The sequence below is a fragment of the Lepisma saccharinum genome, chromosome 7 (assembly GCF_977018435.1).
Source record: "Lepisma saccharinum chromosome 7, izLepSacc3.1, whole genome shotgun sequence".
In the NCBI taxonomy this organism is placed as follows: Eukaryota; Metazoa; Arthropoda; class Insecta; order Zygentoma; family Lepismatidae; genus Lepisma; species Lepisma saccharinum.
In genome coordinates, this window is record NC_139235.1 from 82,071,516 (window position 1) to 82,090,452 (window position 18,937).

The 18,937-nt window shown below is 43.6% G+C and overlaps 1 protein-coding gene across 1 annotated transcript; it reads right to left on the reverse strand.

Annotated features, from left to right (window-relative positions):
- Nucleotides 1-16,671: 16,671 nt before the first annotated feature.
- On the reverse strand, nucleotides 16,672-18,648 carry LOC145990532 (glutamate receptor ionotropic, delta-1-like). Its single transcript, XM_083126227.1, has one exon. It carries the CDS (start codon nucleotides 18,646-18,648, stop codon nucleotides 16,672-16,674), a length of 1,977 nt encoding a protein of 658 aa, XP_082982353.1.
- Between the last annotated feature and the right edge of the window lie 289 nt (nucleotides 18,649-18,937).

Here is an 18,937-nt window from a genome sequence, read left to right on the forward strand (position 1 = left end):
GAGTGAACATGTAGGAAAAGTATTGGTATATTGATTGATTGATTGATTGATTTAGTTTATTTTTATTTTGTGTTTTGTGCCTTTTGGCTAATTTGCGAAGATGGGGATGAGTGATGAAATTGATGAAAATGGATATTCACAAACAACCATACCCGATCGGGATTCGAACCCGGGACTCTTGGCGTCGCAGCGCGATGTGCTAACCACTCGGCCACAGGGTCGGGCAAGTACTGGTATATACATAGACCAAAGTTACATGGTTCTAGGTCCCATAGGAGTCGAGAAAATCAATATCTTGGAAAACGTCTTAAGACAAATATCTTAATCTTTAAGAAAGTCGACTTCCGGTCTGTCAAGATGTTACTTCCGGTCTATCAAGAAAATTTTCTTAAGACAAAAATCTTAAGACGTTTTCCAAGATATTGATTTTCTCGGCTTCTAATTGAGCTAGGATGATGATTTTAAGTTTGTTGGATAGGATTTGACGAAAACTATTCGACTAGCAAATAAAATCGATTCCACCCCCTCAAGTTTCGAAAATATAGACAATTTTTTATTTTTTTGAGAAACTTGATTTGCTGGTTTAGTTTTTACCCTATTTCGAAAATTTTAATGATATTTGATAAAAAATTGAAGATACTCTGCAACTTATTGGAAACATAATGATTAGTGCTTACTGTTTTCGAGTTATTTTAAATTAAAATTTCAAGATGTAATTTCTAAGTTGTTTTGTAACTCGTAAAGTATGGGTCGTAGAAAACCTATTTTTGTTTTATCTGCTTTTGCCCGACAAATACTATAAACACAAATAAATTTTTTAAAAATGGAGATCGAAAATAATTTTGTTTTCTGAAAATAAAAAAATATGTATATGGAAAAAAATATGATTGTGTAATTTTTATGATGTATGTTTGCATGTAAAAAATAAGTATACCTGAAAGTTTTAGAATTTCAAAATAGCTATATGTATATTTGCTATTATATCAGCCAAAACAAAAGAATATATATAAACAAGAACATTTTTTATAGTTTTACACCTCTACTAGAATGGTAGAAAAATATACTAGTGGGTAATAAAATCTGAAGAAGATTCGTGTCTAGCAAAAATAAGCTAAATAGAATTACACATGCATACAATATTTATTGTGCTTTTTCTATCTACAATCATATTTTTCTTATATATTTTTTTATTTTTTATAGGGTTGATTAAAACATATATTTGAGGAAGACAACACTCTACCACCAACAGATCACATATAAATAAACATACCCAAAAAAAAATGCGCTCCATGAAAAATTGCCCTGTGTGCAAAACAGCCATATCAAGCAAACATTTTGCAAGACATTGTCGCACCTGCGTGCCAGGCAAGCATTTGGCTGCCACCGAACTGTGTTCCGGATGCAATAAACATATTACAATTGCGTATGTCAAGAAGCATAAGCTTACTTGTCTAAGCAAAAATACATCTGGGGCCCAGCCTTCGACCTCCACCAAGAGGAAGGCAGAAGCAGCCTCCATCAATGCACCACCCGCTAAACGCGTCAAGCCTCCAAAAGCAGACCGGTCTGCTTTCGGGGGAATATTAGGAGATTACGTTCAATTGTCGGATGGCTCATGCGACGTGCGTAGCTTTTTAGAGGAGAAGCGAGCAGAAATAGTTTCTATTTTTAGTAATGCACTGGCTACGCACTCCTCCACTAAATTCTACGCATCGCTTCGTTGCTGGTACAAAAGGCCGTCTGATGAAATTTACAGCTTCTGCCACAACACCAAGGCGAAGACGCTGCATCTGGCGAATGTCGACAACCTCGAGGACATCTACAACAAGTTTGTCGAGGAGCTGGTGGCAAAGCAAGAAGAACATCAAGCCAAGGGCTCGGGGGGTTCGCTGTGTGGTGAGCCTCACGAACTGCGCGTCAAACTTAGCAAGTTTGTGCCTCTCTTCGCCTCCAGCTACGTCCCCTTACCATCTGATATTGAGGATAAAAAGGCCGTCGTGAACATTCAGAACAGTGACGCCAAGTGCTTTCTCTGGTCGGTGCTTGCAGCATTGCACCCTGTTGAGCCAAAAAACCAACCTCGCCGAGTTAACCACTACCTACCCTACGAGCCAGAGCTGGAAGATGCGATGGCTGGGATCGACTACCCGGTGGAGGTCTCGGATATTCGCAAGTTCGAGGCCCGTACACACAACCCTCGGTTGGCCATCAACGTTTATGGCCTCACCGAAAACAAAAATGTGGTTTTCCCTATCCGGGTGAGCAACGTAGACGACGATAGTGCGCAGGAAATTCATCTTCTGCTTATCAAGGACGAGACCCACCACCATTACACCCTCATTCGCTCGCTCTCTCGGCTTGTTTCAAGCCAGCTGAGCAAAGACAAAACCCACATAGAAGTTTGTCCCAGGTGCTTGTCTAAATTTCGTAATCAAAAACAGCAGGATTACCAGCGCATCAGAGGTCGCAACATCGCTGCCGAGAAGCTCGCTAACCACAAGCTCTACTGCAAAGCCAACGAACCTGGGCTGGCAGACTTGCCCAAACCTGGCGACGTGGAGCGTTTCCGCAAGCACGGTGCCATGGTAGAGCACCCCGCTATCATCATCGCGGATTTCGAGGCCTTTCTCAAACCCCTGTCTACTTGCGATCCCGATCCTGAAGTTTCTTCCACCACCCCTTACCAACTCCACGAGGCATCCAGTTTCGCATACGTTGTGGTGCGACGAGATCAACACATCGCGCCCGAGCCCTACGTGTACCGTGGCCCCGACGCAGCCAAACACTTCCTCGAGAGGATGGTTGTGGAAGCCAACGAGATAGGGAAGGTGCTGTTGACCTCCAAGTCTATGCTCCCACTGTCCCCCGATGATCAACGTAGACACGACGAGGCCATCACTTGCCCTGTCTGCGTCGAGGAGTACACCACCAACAACCGTAAAGTCCATCACCACGATCACTTTAGCGGTAGGTACGTTGGTCCTTGGTGCAACAGATGTAACCTTAAGGCCCAGGACCCACGCTTCATCCCTGTGTTTTTTCACAATGGCTCGGGATACGACTTCCACCACCTGATCAAGCATCTTGGGTACGACAATGCAAGAATCAACGTCCTGGCACAAAACGAGGAGCGTTACATCAGTGTGAGCAAGTTGGTTCGAATCCCAGCATCCGACTCTACCGTCGAACTTCGCTTCCTCGACTCCCTGAGGTTCCTCCCGGCCAGCCTCGATGCTCTCGCAGGGAAGCTTAGCGACAAGCAAATGCGCATCACCTCTGCGAATTTTCCAAACTTGGACGCCAGTCTCTTCAGGCGTAAGGGGGTCTACCCCTACGAATACGTCACCGACTCTACCAAGTTTGCGGAGACGTCGCTTCCTCCCCAGGCGAAGTTCTACAGTCAGCTACGAGGCTCGGGCATCTCTGAGGACGACTATAACCATGCTCAGTCCATGTGGCGCGAGCTGGATTGCCAAAATCTCGGGGACTACCACGATGCGTACCTCAGACTTGATGTGACGCTCCTCGCCGACGTGTTCCAGATGTTCCGGGCGACTGCAATGAACATCTACCACCTGGATCCCGCCTACTTCTATAGTCTCCCCGGACTGGCATGGTCAGCCATGTTTCTGGTGACGAAAATCAAGCTGGAGCTTCTTTCGGACGTGGACATGATGCTGTTTGTGGAACGTGCCAAGCGGGGTGGAATGGTCCAGGTGTCGCAACGGCACGCGCGCGCCAACAACCATCACATGGCTACTGGCTACGACTCCACCCAACCGTCAAGCTACATCATGTACACGGACGTGAATAACTTATACGGGCACTCCATGATGCAGCCACTCCCCTTTAGAGGGTTCGAGTGGGCTGATCCTTCCAAATTCGGCATCGAAAGCTTCGACGATTCGGAACATGGGTTCTTCGCCGAGGTGGACCTTGAGTTCTCCGAGAAGCTGCAAGATTCGTTCTGCGATCTTCCCCCTGCACCCGAGTTCAAGTGTCCACCCGATTCCAACCAGAAGAAGCTCGTCATGGATTTCGAACCCAAGAAGAATTACGTCCTGCACTACCAGAATCTCCGGTGGTTGATGCGGCGAGGGGTCACAGTCCACGCAGTTCACCGCATCCTCAAGTTCGAGCATTCTCCATGGTTGAAGCCATACATCGAGCTCAACACCGAACATCGTACAGTCGCCACTTCTGATTTCGATCGCGATTTCTTCAAGTTAATGAATAATGCGGTGTTTGGCAAGACCATGGAGAATGTACGGAATTGGGTGGACATAAAATTGGTGACGAGGAAAGAGCGATGTCGTCAGCTTGTTGCAAGTCCATTGTTCAAGTCTCGAACAATCTACAACGAGCAGCTGGCTCTGATTCACATGAAGCAAGGTGTGGTGAAGCTCAACAAGCCCATCTACGTTGGAGCCACTGTTCTGGATCTGAGCAAGCTCCACATGTTCGAGACGTACTACGACACATTACGTCCACACTACGCCCACAACATCTCGCTTCTCTACACGGACACGGACAGCTTGGTGTACCACGTTCGCACAGCCGACGCATACGGGGATATAGCCACAGCTCCATCTTTGGTTAACCTCTTCGACACTTCGGGCTATCCCCAGCCGAACCAGTACGGAATCCTGGCCCGCAACAAAAAGGTGCCTGGCAAACTCAAAGACGAGAAGGACGGAGACGTGATTCTCGAGTTTGCAGGTCTTCGCGCCAAGGCCTATACCATCAAAGCCGAGGGCAGCGTTACCAAGAAGGCCAAGGGTGTCGGCAGACAGGTGGTTCGGGAGCATCTCACATTCGAGGACTTCGTGGATTGCCTCAAGACCGGGTCGTCGGTTCTAAGAGCAGAACAGCGTATCCAGAGCGTCGACCATGTGTTAACCACCAACAAAGTGAGGAAGATTGCCCTGGATCCCAACGACGACAAGAGGTGCGTTCTCCAATGTGGAATCCACACACTGCCGTGGGGGCACTATCGCTTAGCAGAAAGCAAAACCTGCAACATGTGCCTATCTTCAACAGAAGATTCATAAAAACAAAACAAAAAAGAACAAAACAAAAAAAAATCATTTTGTTAGTCATTAAAAAAAAAACACTGACAGTCATTACAAAAAACTTTGACTGTATTCTTAAATAACCAGCATAATATGAATCTCTTTGGTTTCCGAAAACAAGCCAACATGGACGCTGTACACTACACGACGACAGATCATGAATTTCTACCTTCCATGTTAACTAAACTCAACGGTCTACTGATTGTTCACCTTAACAGCATTTGGACGAAATTGGATGACGATGTGGGCAAGATGTTTTACGTCTTCAACAACAATTTACATTTTTACAAAATTCCGATCGATGGAAAACTTCAAATCACCGTGAATCCGGAAAACGTAGGCGAAATCAAAATATCTACCGGCAAGAACATTTTTCGAATCAAGCACGACAAGATGCTTTCTAACATTACGTACGATGTTTCCGCAGGAGATTACCTGTACGTCGAACTCCTAGGAGATTACGACAAACTCATTCCTCTCTTCGTAGAATTACGAATCGTCTATCCTATTATAAATAACCGTTAACCAAAATGCCTAACGATATTTTCGGCAACACTAAGCGTGTAGACCATGCAGAAGAGATTCTTATGTTGGATGTCCGAATTAAAAAGTTGAGGAGCGATTTGATCGCTTTGCAGGAGACCTTAAACAAAAGTTTAGAGTCGGAGATCGCTACGCTCCAAACGCAATGTCTCGACCCCATTCTGAAAATCGATTCCGAACTGAAAACGCTCATAAAAAATTATGTGGACGTACCTTCTTACGACAACGTTCAAAATATACAGTTGAGCGTGGATAAGCTTCAAAATGATTTGGCCAAACTACAACAATTTCAATCGAAAAATGAAGATTTGGAAAAATTGAAACTCGAAATCGAAGAACGAACTTCGGCAATAGAAAAGAATTTTTCTGAACTTCAAACCGTCGTGAAGGATATTGATGTAGAACGTTTGCACGTCGTTGTTTCCAAATTACAAGAAGAATTCGCCGGCACATTGGAAGAAATTAAATCCAAGTTGCAGACTTTGGAAGATACCATGACGAACCTACCATCGTCGGACGAACTGCAGGTCATCGGCAAAAGCGTCGCGAACATAAAAATTCAATTGGAGGCTTATCAAGATTTCGAACACATTCAAACCACCATCGCTACGCTTCAGGCATCTCTGGAGTTGATCAACGAAGAAATTAAAAATATTCACGCTGAAGCGAGCGCGTTGACGAGCATACAAGACACGTTGAGCACGGTTCAGCAGAAGATCGAATATTTGGAAAATTTGAACGTCGAATCGAATCTTGCTCATTTTCATCACGTACTGGACAACATACAGGCCGACTTGGAATCGTTACGGACGAGCGTACCTTCGAGCGAAGATTTGGAAAAATTGAAAACGGCCGTGACGGCACTATCCGATTCGAGCGACATCAAAAGTTCGTTGAGCGATCTCGAGAGTAGGGTGGCCAATCTCCCCACCTCCAAAGAATTGCACGCTTTGAAAAGGAACATATCACGTATGCTGAAACGACTGGAAACAGAAACGGCGAACGTGGAACAGATTCGAGACGAACTTGCTTCGCTGGTGTCGACGTTGCCCACTTCGCAGAGCGTCGCCGACCTTCACACGCAGTTTACCGAGATGCGAAGCATCGTGAACGATCTTACCGAGAAAAGTTCGAAATTGAATCAAGTCGAGAATCTTCAGAGTATCGTCGTCAACATCAGAGATCAAGTTGGAGTGCTGGAATCCACGCAGGAATCGACGCTGGCCTCTTTCGGTACCAAGCTGCAAGAACTCAACGAAAACTTCAAGCAGTTGAACGTGGAAGTGAAAATCAAACCGTCATTTTCTACTGTAACGGATACCATAGCCGAACATTTGTTGCCCTTACAAAATACACTGGGACAGCTTCACAGCAACCTCGTTAGCATCGATACTAAATTCGCTAAACTGCATTCTCTGCAAGCCATCGAAATTAACAGCGTACCCAATCAACAGAGAATCTCCACTTTCGTCGAAGGTAACAAACTGTACATGTTGCATCCTTATCATCCGTACTACAAGTTTCTCCTCGATGGCACGATTCAGATAAATGAATTTTCGTACTGGTCTCACGGCAGAAAAGCTAGCGTTCCCACCATGACCTTGATATCGAATCGTGGTGTTCAGAAAGCAGGAAATATTCCTCTGGCACGTTGGAACGAAACGCGCAACATATATGAAATACACGAAGACGAAGATCTCACCGTTTTCGACGTGAGTGCCGGCGATAAGCTGATCATTCAAAACACGAGCGAAGTGCCACCCTCTTTGAATCCCATCACGCTGGTGCTTCTCTTCAAACGTAATCTCTAAAAAATGTCTAGGCAAGCCATCGTCGAAGAATTGCATAAACCTGCGCGCCGCAACTACGAACGTTTGGCGGTGGTGACCAAGGGAATCGACGACCTCTGGCAAAGTGACCTCGTGGAGATGAGTAGCGGCAATCTAAAAAATGTGCATAAATTGAACAAGGGCAACAAGTACCTCCTCACCGTCATAGACACGTTTTCGAAATTCGCATGGGCTCTACCTTTGAAAGCCAAAACGGGAACGTGCGTCACGGAAGCATTCAAGACAATTTTTCGCGAAAGCGGCAGACGGCCACGGTTTTTGCAAACAGACAACGGTAAAGAATTTTACAACGCCGTATTCCAAAAGTTTATTCAAAAACATGACATTCGGCATTATTCAACCTTCAGTCACATCAAAGCCAGCATCGTGGAAAGATTTAATCGAACCTTGAAAACACACATGTGGAAACGATTCACGCTTCGGGGAAATTACAAATGGGTCGACATACTGCCGGAACTCGTCGACACTTATAATAATACAGTACACAGAACCATAGGCATGAAGCCAGCTGACGTTACGAAATCCGACGAGCAGCGTTTAATTTCTTCAGTTTACTGTCCAAAGTACACTCCCGCGACTACCAAGAAGTCAAAATTCAAAATTGGAGACCAGGTGAGGATCAGCAAATTCAAACGCACCTTCGAGAAGGGGTTCACAAAAAATTGGAGTACGGAACTTTTAACGGTGGTTCGAGTTTTACCCGGAAACCGACACACATATATAATAAAAGATAGTAGCGGCGAGATTTTGAAAGGAAGATTTTACGAAGAGGAACTCTCTAAAACAAAACATCCCAACACGTACCTCATCGAGAAAGTATTGCGTAGAAAAGGTGACAAACTATTGGTGAAATGGCTGGGGCTTCCGGAAAAGAGTTGGATCGACGCGAACGAAGTGATTCTATGAGTGCGTGGAATGTCGTGAAACGTCTACCTGATTCGGAAAATCAAACGAAAAAAAAGAACGGCGAGTTGCTTCCCGACAGCATCCGTTGTCTAATCGTAGGCCCTTCAGGGTGTGGGAAAACGACACTGCTCGTGGACAATTTTCTCCTCGCACCGAATTGGTTAGATTGGAAGAACAGGCACCTCTACGTATTTTCGAAAAGTCTCGAACAAGCGAAATACCAGCAACTGATAAAACTGTACGATGGTCTGGACATTGCAACTTTCGCATCTGAAATAAAACCACTCGACGATTGTCGTGAAAATTCAGTCGTTGTGTTCGACGATGTCATCCTGGAAAATCAAAATGAAATTCGCAACTTTTTCACGCAAGGTCGTCACAAAGGAATGGATTGCTTCTTCCTAGCTCAAACGTTTTCCAAAATTCCAAAACAGTTAGTACGCGACAACGCTAATTTCATATGTTTGTTTCGTCAAGATCACACCAACCTCAAGCACGCGTACGATGACTACGTAGGCGGAGACATGAACTACAATCAATTTTCGGAACGCTGCTGCTCCCACTGTTGGAACAGTGACGATTTCGGATTCGCGACGATCGACATGACGAGAAAACCCAACGACGGAAAATACAGAAACAAAATCAACGACTTTCTAAACGTTGCAACGTTGTGAGAAACGACATGTATAAATAACGTTATGGCGAAACGAAAAATCGAAGACGAAAATCTCAAGTTGCGAAACTACCTCGCGAAACGCTTCAAAGGTTGGAAATCCGAGAATCGCGGATTCTACGAAGAGAAGAAACGTCAAGATCAACCTGTGATCGATGCCATCAGCGATCTAGGTAAAGAAATTAAAGGCGTCACAGAACAAAATAAAAATTTGATCAACGAACTTGTACCACTTGCAGCTAAAAGTTACACCGTACCCACGCCTATTTCGAGCATTCCTTCGACACCATTCGAACTGAAGGACGTACCGGCACGACGTCGAGCCATAGGTAGCACGCCGTCGTCTTTGGATAAAATCGAGTTGGGACCTTTGGCACGAGACTACCTGAGCACGGGCAAGTTCGACAAGGATGAAGTGTTCGGATTGTATCCGAGCATGGAGAGTAACGAAGGTGGTGGTGTGGTTTGGAAGATTGGAAAATCGAAAGTTACCTTCGAAGGTAACGACATTAAAATTAATTTAGGCGACAAGGATAGTTGGAACAGGTATCCGGGTACGGTGGGACTGTGGGAACTCGTTGCCAAAAAGCAGCCGAAGGATTACACCGACGAAGATTACCAGAGTTACAAGGAAATTTTGATCATGACGGATGCCTTATACCAAAACAACGACGCTACGCAGAATAGGGTGAAATCGAGCAGCGGCGAGAAGTACAGGAATCTCATCAAGCCGATATGGAACCAGGTGAAAACAGGCAGCGGCGTCAAACTCTACAACACCCTGCCCAAAGAGTTTGTGTGGGTGGACGACGTGCGCAAGCTCATAGACAGGTTGTTGGTTATTGCAGGAGAGGAGAATGCAGGCAATCGTAATTTCTACAACGAGAAGGTTGGCATCGTGGACATGATCAGCACGAAACTTTCCAACTTCATCGTGAACGACGACAAGGGCATAGGTTACCTCATCAAAATTATCAACACGCTGCCTCCGAGATTCTGGGACGTTGCCGAAGGAAAAGGACTCGTGAACGACATCATCAACAAGTTACCTTTCGAGATGCATTTACCTGGCTACCAGTACTGCGGACCAGGTACCAAACTCGAGAAAAGATTGGAGAGAGGAGACAAGGGTGTGAATCCGTTGGACGCCGCATGCAAAGATCACGACATCGCTTACAACACCACTCGCTCCGATCTGGATGCACGTCACGAAGCAGACAGAAAGTTAGAGCACGCAGCTTTCGAAAGATTCGTTAGCAGAGACGCTTCGCTGGGAGAAAGAGTTGCAGCACTGGGCACCACCATCGTCATGAACACGAAACAAAAACTTGGATGGGGTGTATAGAAATAAAAGAATTCTCGAACCGTGAAAAAAATTTCTTCGGTATATAAATAACACTACGTAAAAAAAAAAACTCCAATTGTGTTTGCCATTTATAAAATGAGTAAACAATCACTAGACGCCCAAGCATTAAAACAAATGCTAAATTCATCAGTCGAATATGTAAAAATTCAGGAATTAGAAGTGGACAAACCTTACACGATAACTTCCGGTTCAATTGTTTCTACCCAGTATGGCCCCAAGGCGCGTCTGTTGCTCAACGCACAATACAGTCTATTTTTACCAGATCGATACGCTAACATGTTATCCGACGAGAAGCTAGCTATTTTAATCGAGAACAAAACTCAAATCGTGTACAAGGGTACAAAGGAACTTCTTGGTAAGAAAACAAAGCATGTAATAGAATTTGTGTAACGGCTCTGCGCGAGTATATCCTTGAAAAAAAAATTACACGGAACAAAAAAATCTCAGAACATTTATATATAAATAACATACCAAAAAAATTACACAAAACAAAAAAAATCTCAGAACATATATATAAATAACATACCGTGAAGATAGCATATAGAGCATCAACATGAAGCCCAAGGGTGTCGTGTACCAGATACCATACTCCAATCTGAAAAATCTAGGTGCCCTCGATGGGTTACTCACCAAGAAACAACGCGAAAAGAAACGTTCTTGCTTGACGAAAGGACACGGAATGAAATTACTTCTCAGCACACCTCAATTGAGACGCTTGCAGCGTTCGCGAAAACAGCAAAAGATCGGAGGTTTCATATTCAGCATCCCAGCCATCCTGGCAGCATTAGGGGCCGTTGGAAGTTTGGCCGGCGGTAGCGCCGCCATCGCAAAAACCGTCATCGACTCGAAGAAGAACAAGGCAGAATTGGAAGAACAGAAACGTCACAACCTGGCTATGGAGAAGAAGGGGAAAGGTATAACCAAAAAACAAAAAAGCAACCTCGATGCTTTGAAGAAATATAAAAAAAAGAAGAAGCCCTGTCCAACTTCGATATTGAATCTTTGATCGAACTGTTGGGAATAAAAAACTTCAGGGGTGTTTTCATGTCCGATTCTCTACCCTCTGCTGTGAAGAAAAGGGAGTATGGAGTGGTCAACCTGGACAGTTACAAAAATCCTGGTACACATTGGATATGCTACCTCAAAATTGACGATAACAATGCATTTGTTTTCGATTCGTTCGGTGGCACACCACCTGCCAGGTTGGTGAAGTATCTCAGTGTTGCCAACCTCTACTACAATGACAAACGCATCCAGGGTTTCACCGATGTTAACTGCGGTCACCTATGCCTTTCCGTTCTCGCATACATGTCTAAAATAAATAACCCCTCGGTGGAACATTTTCAGAAAGCATTGTGGAACCTAAAACACGATGGGCGTGTTCCATCTCACGAGCGAATCTTCAATCTTGAAACTCACGCTGCACGACGACATCGTCTATCCTAAATCCGTAGCTCTGCGTGCATTCTACAGTATGTACCTCATACCTAACGTCACGCAGCACAACAACAAAATTAGCGTCGGAAGCGAACACATTGTCGTCACGCCAGGCCAATACAATCTTTCCACTTTGCAAGCTCAATTACCCAAAGGCACGTACCTTTCTCAAAATTCGGTCACGCACAGAGTGGAAATCCTATCGGCGACGGAAACCATAAACCTGGGCACCATAGGAGAACTTTTAGGTTTCGAGAACGACACCAAACTCGAAGCTGGCATCAAGCACACGGCAACCAACATTCCTAAATTTCTAGCCATAGAAACTCTGAACGTTCACTGCAACGTGGCAGAAGGCATGATCACGAAATCCTCGGACGGATTGTTAGGAAGTCACAAGCAGACGGGAATCATAGCCACGTTCAAACCCAGTTCCGAATTCATGGAACCGATCATCTACACACCCTCTTCGCCGATCTATTTTCCAGTATGCCGCAACCGCATAGACGACATAGAGTTGGTGGTGACAAACGAGAAAGGAGACGTGGTGGATTTCGCAGGTGCCACTACGACAGCCATCGTGGAGATCAACGTATAATAAATAACACGCATAGTAAAAATGGAACAAATCGAAAGTTACGAATTGCAATCTTTTCCTCCCAACCGTCGCACGTTCGCCAATCTCAACGAAGCAAACAGGGAGATCGAATACGACGTGGACGTAGGGGATGGGTTCGTTCATCCTCACAGAGCAGACCTCTACCTTCAATTCGACGTGGTGAAGAAGGAAAGCGGAGACGCGTTTCCGCCAAATGCAAATTTGATACTCGTGGACAACTTCGTGCCTCACCTGTTCTCGCAGGTGGAGGTGAGGAAACACAACACCGTCATAGACAGAATAGACTATCCAGGCATCACGTCGACGGCAGTGGGAACATTGAAATTATCCAAAACAGACGCAGCATACTACCAGGCGGGAGGATTCGAAGCAGGGACCAAAATATCGACGAGAAGTCACACGGTGCTCTTTCCCATGCGTCTGCTGCCGGGATTCTTCTCGGACTACAAGGAGATCATGTGGAAGGGAGGATTGCGCGTTACTTTTCGAAGAGCAGCCAACGACAACAACGCACTGATGCGATACACCAACTTGAACGCCGACGGCACGCCGATAGCCAACACATTACCCGAAGCAGCCAAGTGCGTCATCCGGAGCATGGAATTGAGAATGCCGATCGTAGAATACGAAACAAACTACGCCCTCAAGTACAAAGCAGAGATCTTGAAGAGTCCGCAGGTGTCGATTCACTTTCACGGTTACCAGTGTGTGCAGAAGATAGCGTCGGGAAGTCACATGGAATTCGACGTGACGACACAGTTCAACAACATACAGTTCGACATGCCAGATTTCGTCGTAGTGCTTTTTCAGACCGGGCGCGATAACAAACAGGAAAAAGATTCCAGCAAGTTCGACAACTGCAAGATCAAGAATGTTTATCTGAAAAATGGACGCAACGAAGTTTTCCCGCGCGAGAATTACAACCTCGACATGACCAAAGATGATTACCTCAAACTTTACGAAGCTTACACGGCTTACAAGCGCGTGACCGAGGGAAGCATGGACATGTACTACACGCCCAGCGAATTCAAAACCCGCAGACCCATGTTCGTCATCAACACATCTAAGAGGAAGCAGGTGGTGGTCAACGATCGAACCAACATCAAGATCGTCTGCGAGTTCAACAGTCCGTTGCCCGAGGATACCGTATGCAGTGTCATCCTGGTCGCCGAGAAGTCCTTCGTCCACGACGTGAAGAACGAGAGGGTCACAGAGCAGTTTTAACAAGTTTTTAACCTCTTTTCTCGCACAATAAGAAATTTCTGTACTAGCACAATCAGTTTCAATAGCACAATACGAAAATTTCACTAGTTCAAAATCAGTTACAATATTAATTTCATCAGTTATGAATTACAATATCATCAGTTTTTGCACTATAGCACAAGACAATCAGAATTTTTGCACAAAAATTTTGTTGTTGTTGTTTTTACATGAGAAAATTAACAATAAAATTCTTTTTTATCGTTTCAGATGCTGTCGAACATCAAGAACACATACACATACACACACACTAGAAAAAAAAACATGCAACTTTATTTGTAACACACACATACATTCTCCATCTTCATCAAAAAATATTATAATAAACATAATTATTATTATCTATATCTCACAAAACTCTATATCCAAAAATATTACAACATCATAATAACACTAGAGTCGTTAGTACACGTTGCATGCATTACGGAGGTCCTCTGTAGGGTTTCATGGAAGTTTGGGGGAAAAAAAAAAACACGTGAAACTCTACAGAGGTGCGGTTATCTAGAGCCGCAGCCATTAGAACCTTTTTGGGTTGGGCACCACGCACCCTGGCGGGGTTAGGGGCCAGGCATCCTAAAAAAACAACAATTATTATTTGTTTGTTTGCGTCACAATACGAAAATAATAAGAAGCGCGCGCATATGCATGTGCAGCACATCGTTGCCGCGAGAGAGGTTTGCAAAAATCACGATATACATTGGCGCTGGGGACTTGGAAATAATGCGTATTCGCTCACCACTGTTGCCAGCTTAGTCTCTCTCTTCATCTTACAGCAACATTGGCATCTCTATCTTTTTTTAGTTATAAGCGAGTTGCCAACACACTCTAGTTAATAATGCTACATATTATACACGCACACACATACTATGTTGCCATCCATTCATCCATCCCTCTCTCTCTTTTACGGCAGTATATATTTGTTGCCGGCTCTATTGCCCAGTGTGTGTATGTTACGTCAGTATATAAATTAGTTAAGTCTCAAGCAAGATAGTTCTTGTTAAGTAAGAAAAAAAAACTGTAGGTAAATATTAGCAACACTATCGGTTGTTTAACTATTCCCTCTCTCTCTTCTCTCTTTTTTTGTAAAAAGCTATGGCAAAAATACCAGTAGGCTGGCAAATTGCTTTATGCACTGTAAAGCCACAAGCAATATTGCCAGCTCCTTGCTTTAGGTTAGGTTAGACCAAAATAAAAACCTTGATGACTTTTCGAGTAAGATGTTGGCAATACTGCAAGACAAGCCTCAAGCAGTATTGCCAGCTCCTTGCTTGAGGCTAGGTTAGACCAAATAAAAACCTTGGTAACTTTTCGAGTAAGATGTTGGCAACGCTGCAAGGCAGACCTCAAGCAGCGTTGCCAGTTCCTTGCTTTAGGCTAGGTTAGACCAAATAAAAAACCTTGGTGATTTTTTCGAGTAAGATGTTGGCAACGCTGCAAGGCAGACCTCAAGCAGTATTGCCAGCTCCTTGCTTGAGGTTAAGTTAGACCAAGAAAAAAACCCTCGGTGATTTTTTTGAGTAAGAAGCTGGCAACACTGCGAGAAAATGGGGCTCATGCCTTACGAGAGAAATCCATTAAGGCGAGCCCCATCGAGCCCCATTTTCGGTTCTTGAACCCGTGCACCTGTACTACTCTCCTCCTCCCTAAACATCACTCCAGACCGCCCCTAAAATCGTTCATCATAATCCCATCAAAATTGGATGAATACGTAATGATTGATATCTATTTGTCATGTTAAACTGTTCATACCTTAAAAGTGCTTGTATTTAATAGATTCATATATTAAATGTGCATTCTTTATACTTTATTAATGACCATAATACTATATACAACAAAATACAATTCAGCATCTACTACAAGATACAATAAGTACTACATATTTCATTGTTTACTCTTGAATTAAACAAATACTCTTGTGGTGTTATAAAATGCAACTTTCGCATGTTTTTCCGGTTAAAGTGCTATAATAGATAGTGTAATAATTCATAAAATTTTGCAATTGTACTTCTTAAGTTAATATTGGTAGCTTTCACATACACTGAATATGATAATTATACTTATGCTTAACTGATTCCTAAGAATAGTGATTTATATGAAAGAACATAAGTACAATACACAAAGGTGATTCCGTCGAACACTTTTCTGTGTTCGGGAATTTTCATGTGATGCAAGTACAAACTACAAATCTTCCAAAAAGGACTGTTTTAATTTGTATTTTTCTTAAAATCAAAGCTTTCCAAGAATTATTGAACGTACATTTACGTGCATGTCACAAATTAATTGCATAAAACTGTTAATATTATGGTGTAATATTATTCTTCAGAAAATCAAGGATCTCCACGTGCGGTTATTTAAGAGCGTTCTTTGAATATTCCGGGAGGATCCATCTATATACATTTCGCCTGACCAAATATAGCCCAAAAGGAAATAATCGAGAGAAAATTGTAATTATATCTTACAACAAAACTACAATTCAGCAACTACTACAAGACCAGTTCACACATACAGGCATGTTTCACAAACAGAACAAGCTATTTTATCGAGCGACTAGCGACATCCGCAACAATTTGTAGATATATATGCTATCATCATCAAACCTGACATGCCTAACCTACTCACGTATGCATCTACACACTGGCCTGGGACACCCTGGAGCGACCGAACGAAAACAAGTCTATGCGCAAGTAATGGGTTGGGAGGACTCCATCAATGAAATCGGGAGAGGGGAAGTGAGTGTACTAGCTACCAACAGTTTGCAGAAGAGCACACAACCACTCTGCCAACTCGTTTTCTCCCCTTCTCTTCCGTTATGCGTAGCGTTGCTCGACAGATTCCAATGACAGAGTACAATAGCAGAAATAAACATGTGAAAAGATTAGGTAGATTAGGTTTAGTGCTCTTAGGATAGCTTGGTCAGCAGACAATCAATACGTGACGTCATAACATCACTGCTGATTTCCCAAGTTGCCACAGTTGTCGCTAGCCGTGTTCATGATTTGATGATTTCTTCCAGTTATTATCTGTGAACGAGGCTTTCGACGGTGCAATGATCTGAATTTTGCAACTAACAGCTCGATAAATAATGCCACCACACTGAACAAGATGCCAAAACCAAAGAGTGAAAAGGCTCCCTGCAGATGAGTCAAAGCGATGACGACGTTCCCAGTCTTCGTGACTGTGATACTTCTACTCACTTGAAAAATATCCTTAACCCACTTGCCAAGAAACCCTGCCTCTTCCAGCATAGTCACCTTCCTACCAAAAGCATCGGTGAATGGGGAACCACGTGGAAGGAGATATCCGGAACCGTACGTTGTTATGTCTTCGTCCAAGAGCCGATATACTGGCTTCCCAGAGTCGTCAAAGATCATCCAATGAAATGATAGGTAGTAATCAGAACTTACAGCCATCTCTAGCTTGTTCTTAGTATTGTCTATAATAGACTTGCTATCGATGACAGTCTTCCATCGATTGAAAATAGCCATGTCGACAGAATCTTGAGGGTTCCAGAAGAAGTACCTGATACCTTCAATTCCTCCAAAGGGTATTCCAGAATCCACTAGATCTTGCATGGTTCTCAGCGGTGCCATATAAGTAGGAATGGTAAGAAAACCAACCAGTGAACTCGAATAGCAGGTCGTAAGGACCAGTACAAAGATATCCCAGAGCTCGAAACAGACTCTCATCCACGAAGAAGTAGGTTGGTGTGGAAGAGAGATAGCAATACTCATAGAAAAATGCTCAAAGAAGCTTCTTTGTAGACTGTATTTTGTATCAGATACAAAATAATGTCTCATGATGTACACGGTGACTGAGACAATAGCATATGTGCCCGTCACGTACATCCAAGTTCCCAGTTCAAAGGGAAGGAAAATGCTCTTCCATTCCGGAAAGAGTTCAGACATTGGAACAAGCCATACCAGCTTTGAATAGTAGAAAGCGTTATAACTGTCATAATTTAAGTGAACATCTGGATGGATAACCCTAGGATAAAATGCACAATGTGTTCTGCTGTGTAACAAATCTCCTAACATACCTGTTGCAGAACCGTTCGGGAAAAGGAATCCCCACTGGGGTACTATATTTGGAATTACTAATTCTGGTTTGAAGTTAAAATCCTTATATACAACATTGAGAAGTTCCCCTGAAACGCCACCAAAAGTTAAAGTTTTATTAGAAGCAATAGAAAAAGCTGGATATTCATCGTACGTGGAAATTTTCAGGCCACATCCATGCAAATCCCGTAACTTGTTTGGAAATAGGTCAGGACCAGACAAGAATTTCCCATCTGACCAAGAATCTACAGTAAGTATCGATTCCACAGTAGCACAGCTCTCATTCGTATACGGAAAGTATGTGAATACCGTGACGACCAAGGAGCAGCCTGCTTTCCTCATGTTGCTTCTCGCTAAGGACAGAACTACCACATCTATCACATTTCGCTTCAACAACTGCTGAAATATGTCAAGCACCGCTGACTGATCAGCGCTCTCAATCGTGAGACACACTACCATCTTCCCTTGGGGATTCAGGAAAGATTCGCTGTAGATATGGTCCAGAGCCTCCTTGAATGTGCTTACGTCACTCAAGATCATGACGTAGTTCATGTTTACTCGCGAGTATCGATTGCGATGGGACATTGCATCGGTGTTATTTTGCTTAGCCGAGTTCATGAACATCAGAGTTGGAACGTCGAAACTCATCGTCTGGAATTCTTGATGATCATCGCCTAGATGCAGAACTAGAGTAGTATTCTTGAAGTAAGTGTCTACAATATTCTGCAGACAATTTTTGAGTTCTCGTATGTCAGCACTTTCGATCGTCCATAAATACGGAGATAAATGGTCGGTCAGATTATTCGCCGATGTACCAGTAATTGTGAATAATGTAAAGCCTAGTGTACACCAGTTGATGTGCTCCATTTCCGAATTATCTGGAAGAAGAAGTTGTTGATATTAGAGAAATTATGGTGGTATGCTTAGTTCTCACATCTTTGTCGATCACTGATCAAGGTGAAAATTTAAGTTTACTTTTAATATGATTTTTGCTTCCATCAGCAAAGATTCCTACTGTCAACAGTATCTTGATGGAGTTCAAAGGCTAAAAATACTAAGAGGTGTGATGTCCATAGCCATCTGACGGTGATTGAGTCACGCACTCAACGAACGTGGAACAGTTTTTTACTATGGAAGTAAGCATTAGCATTCCCAC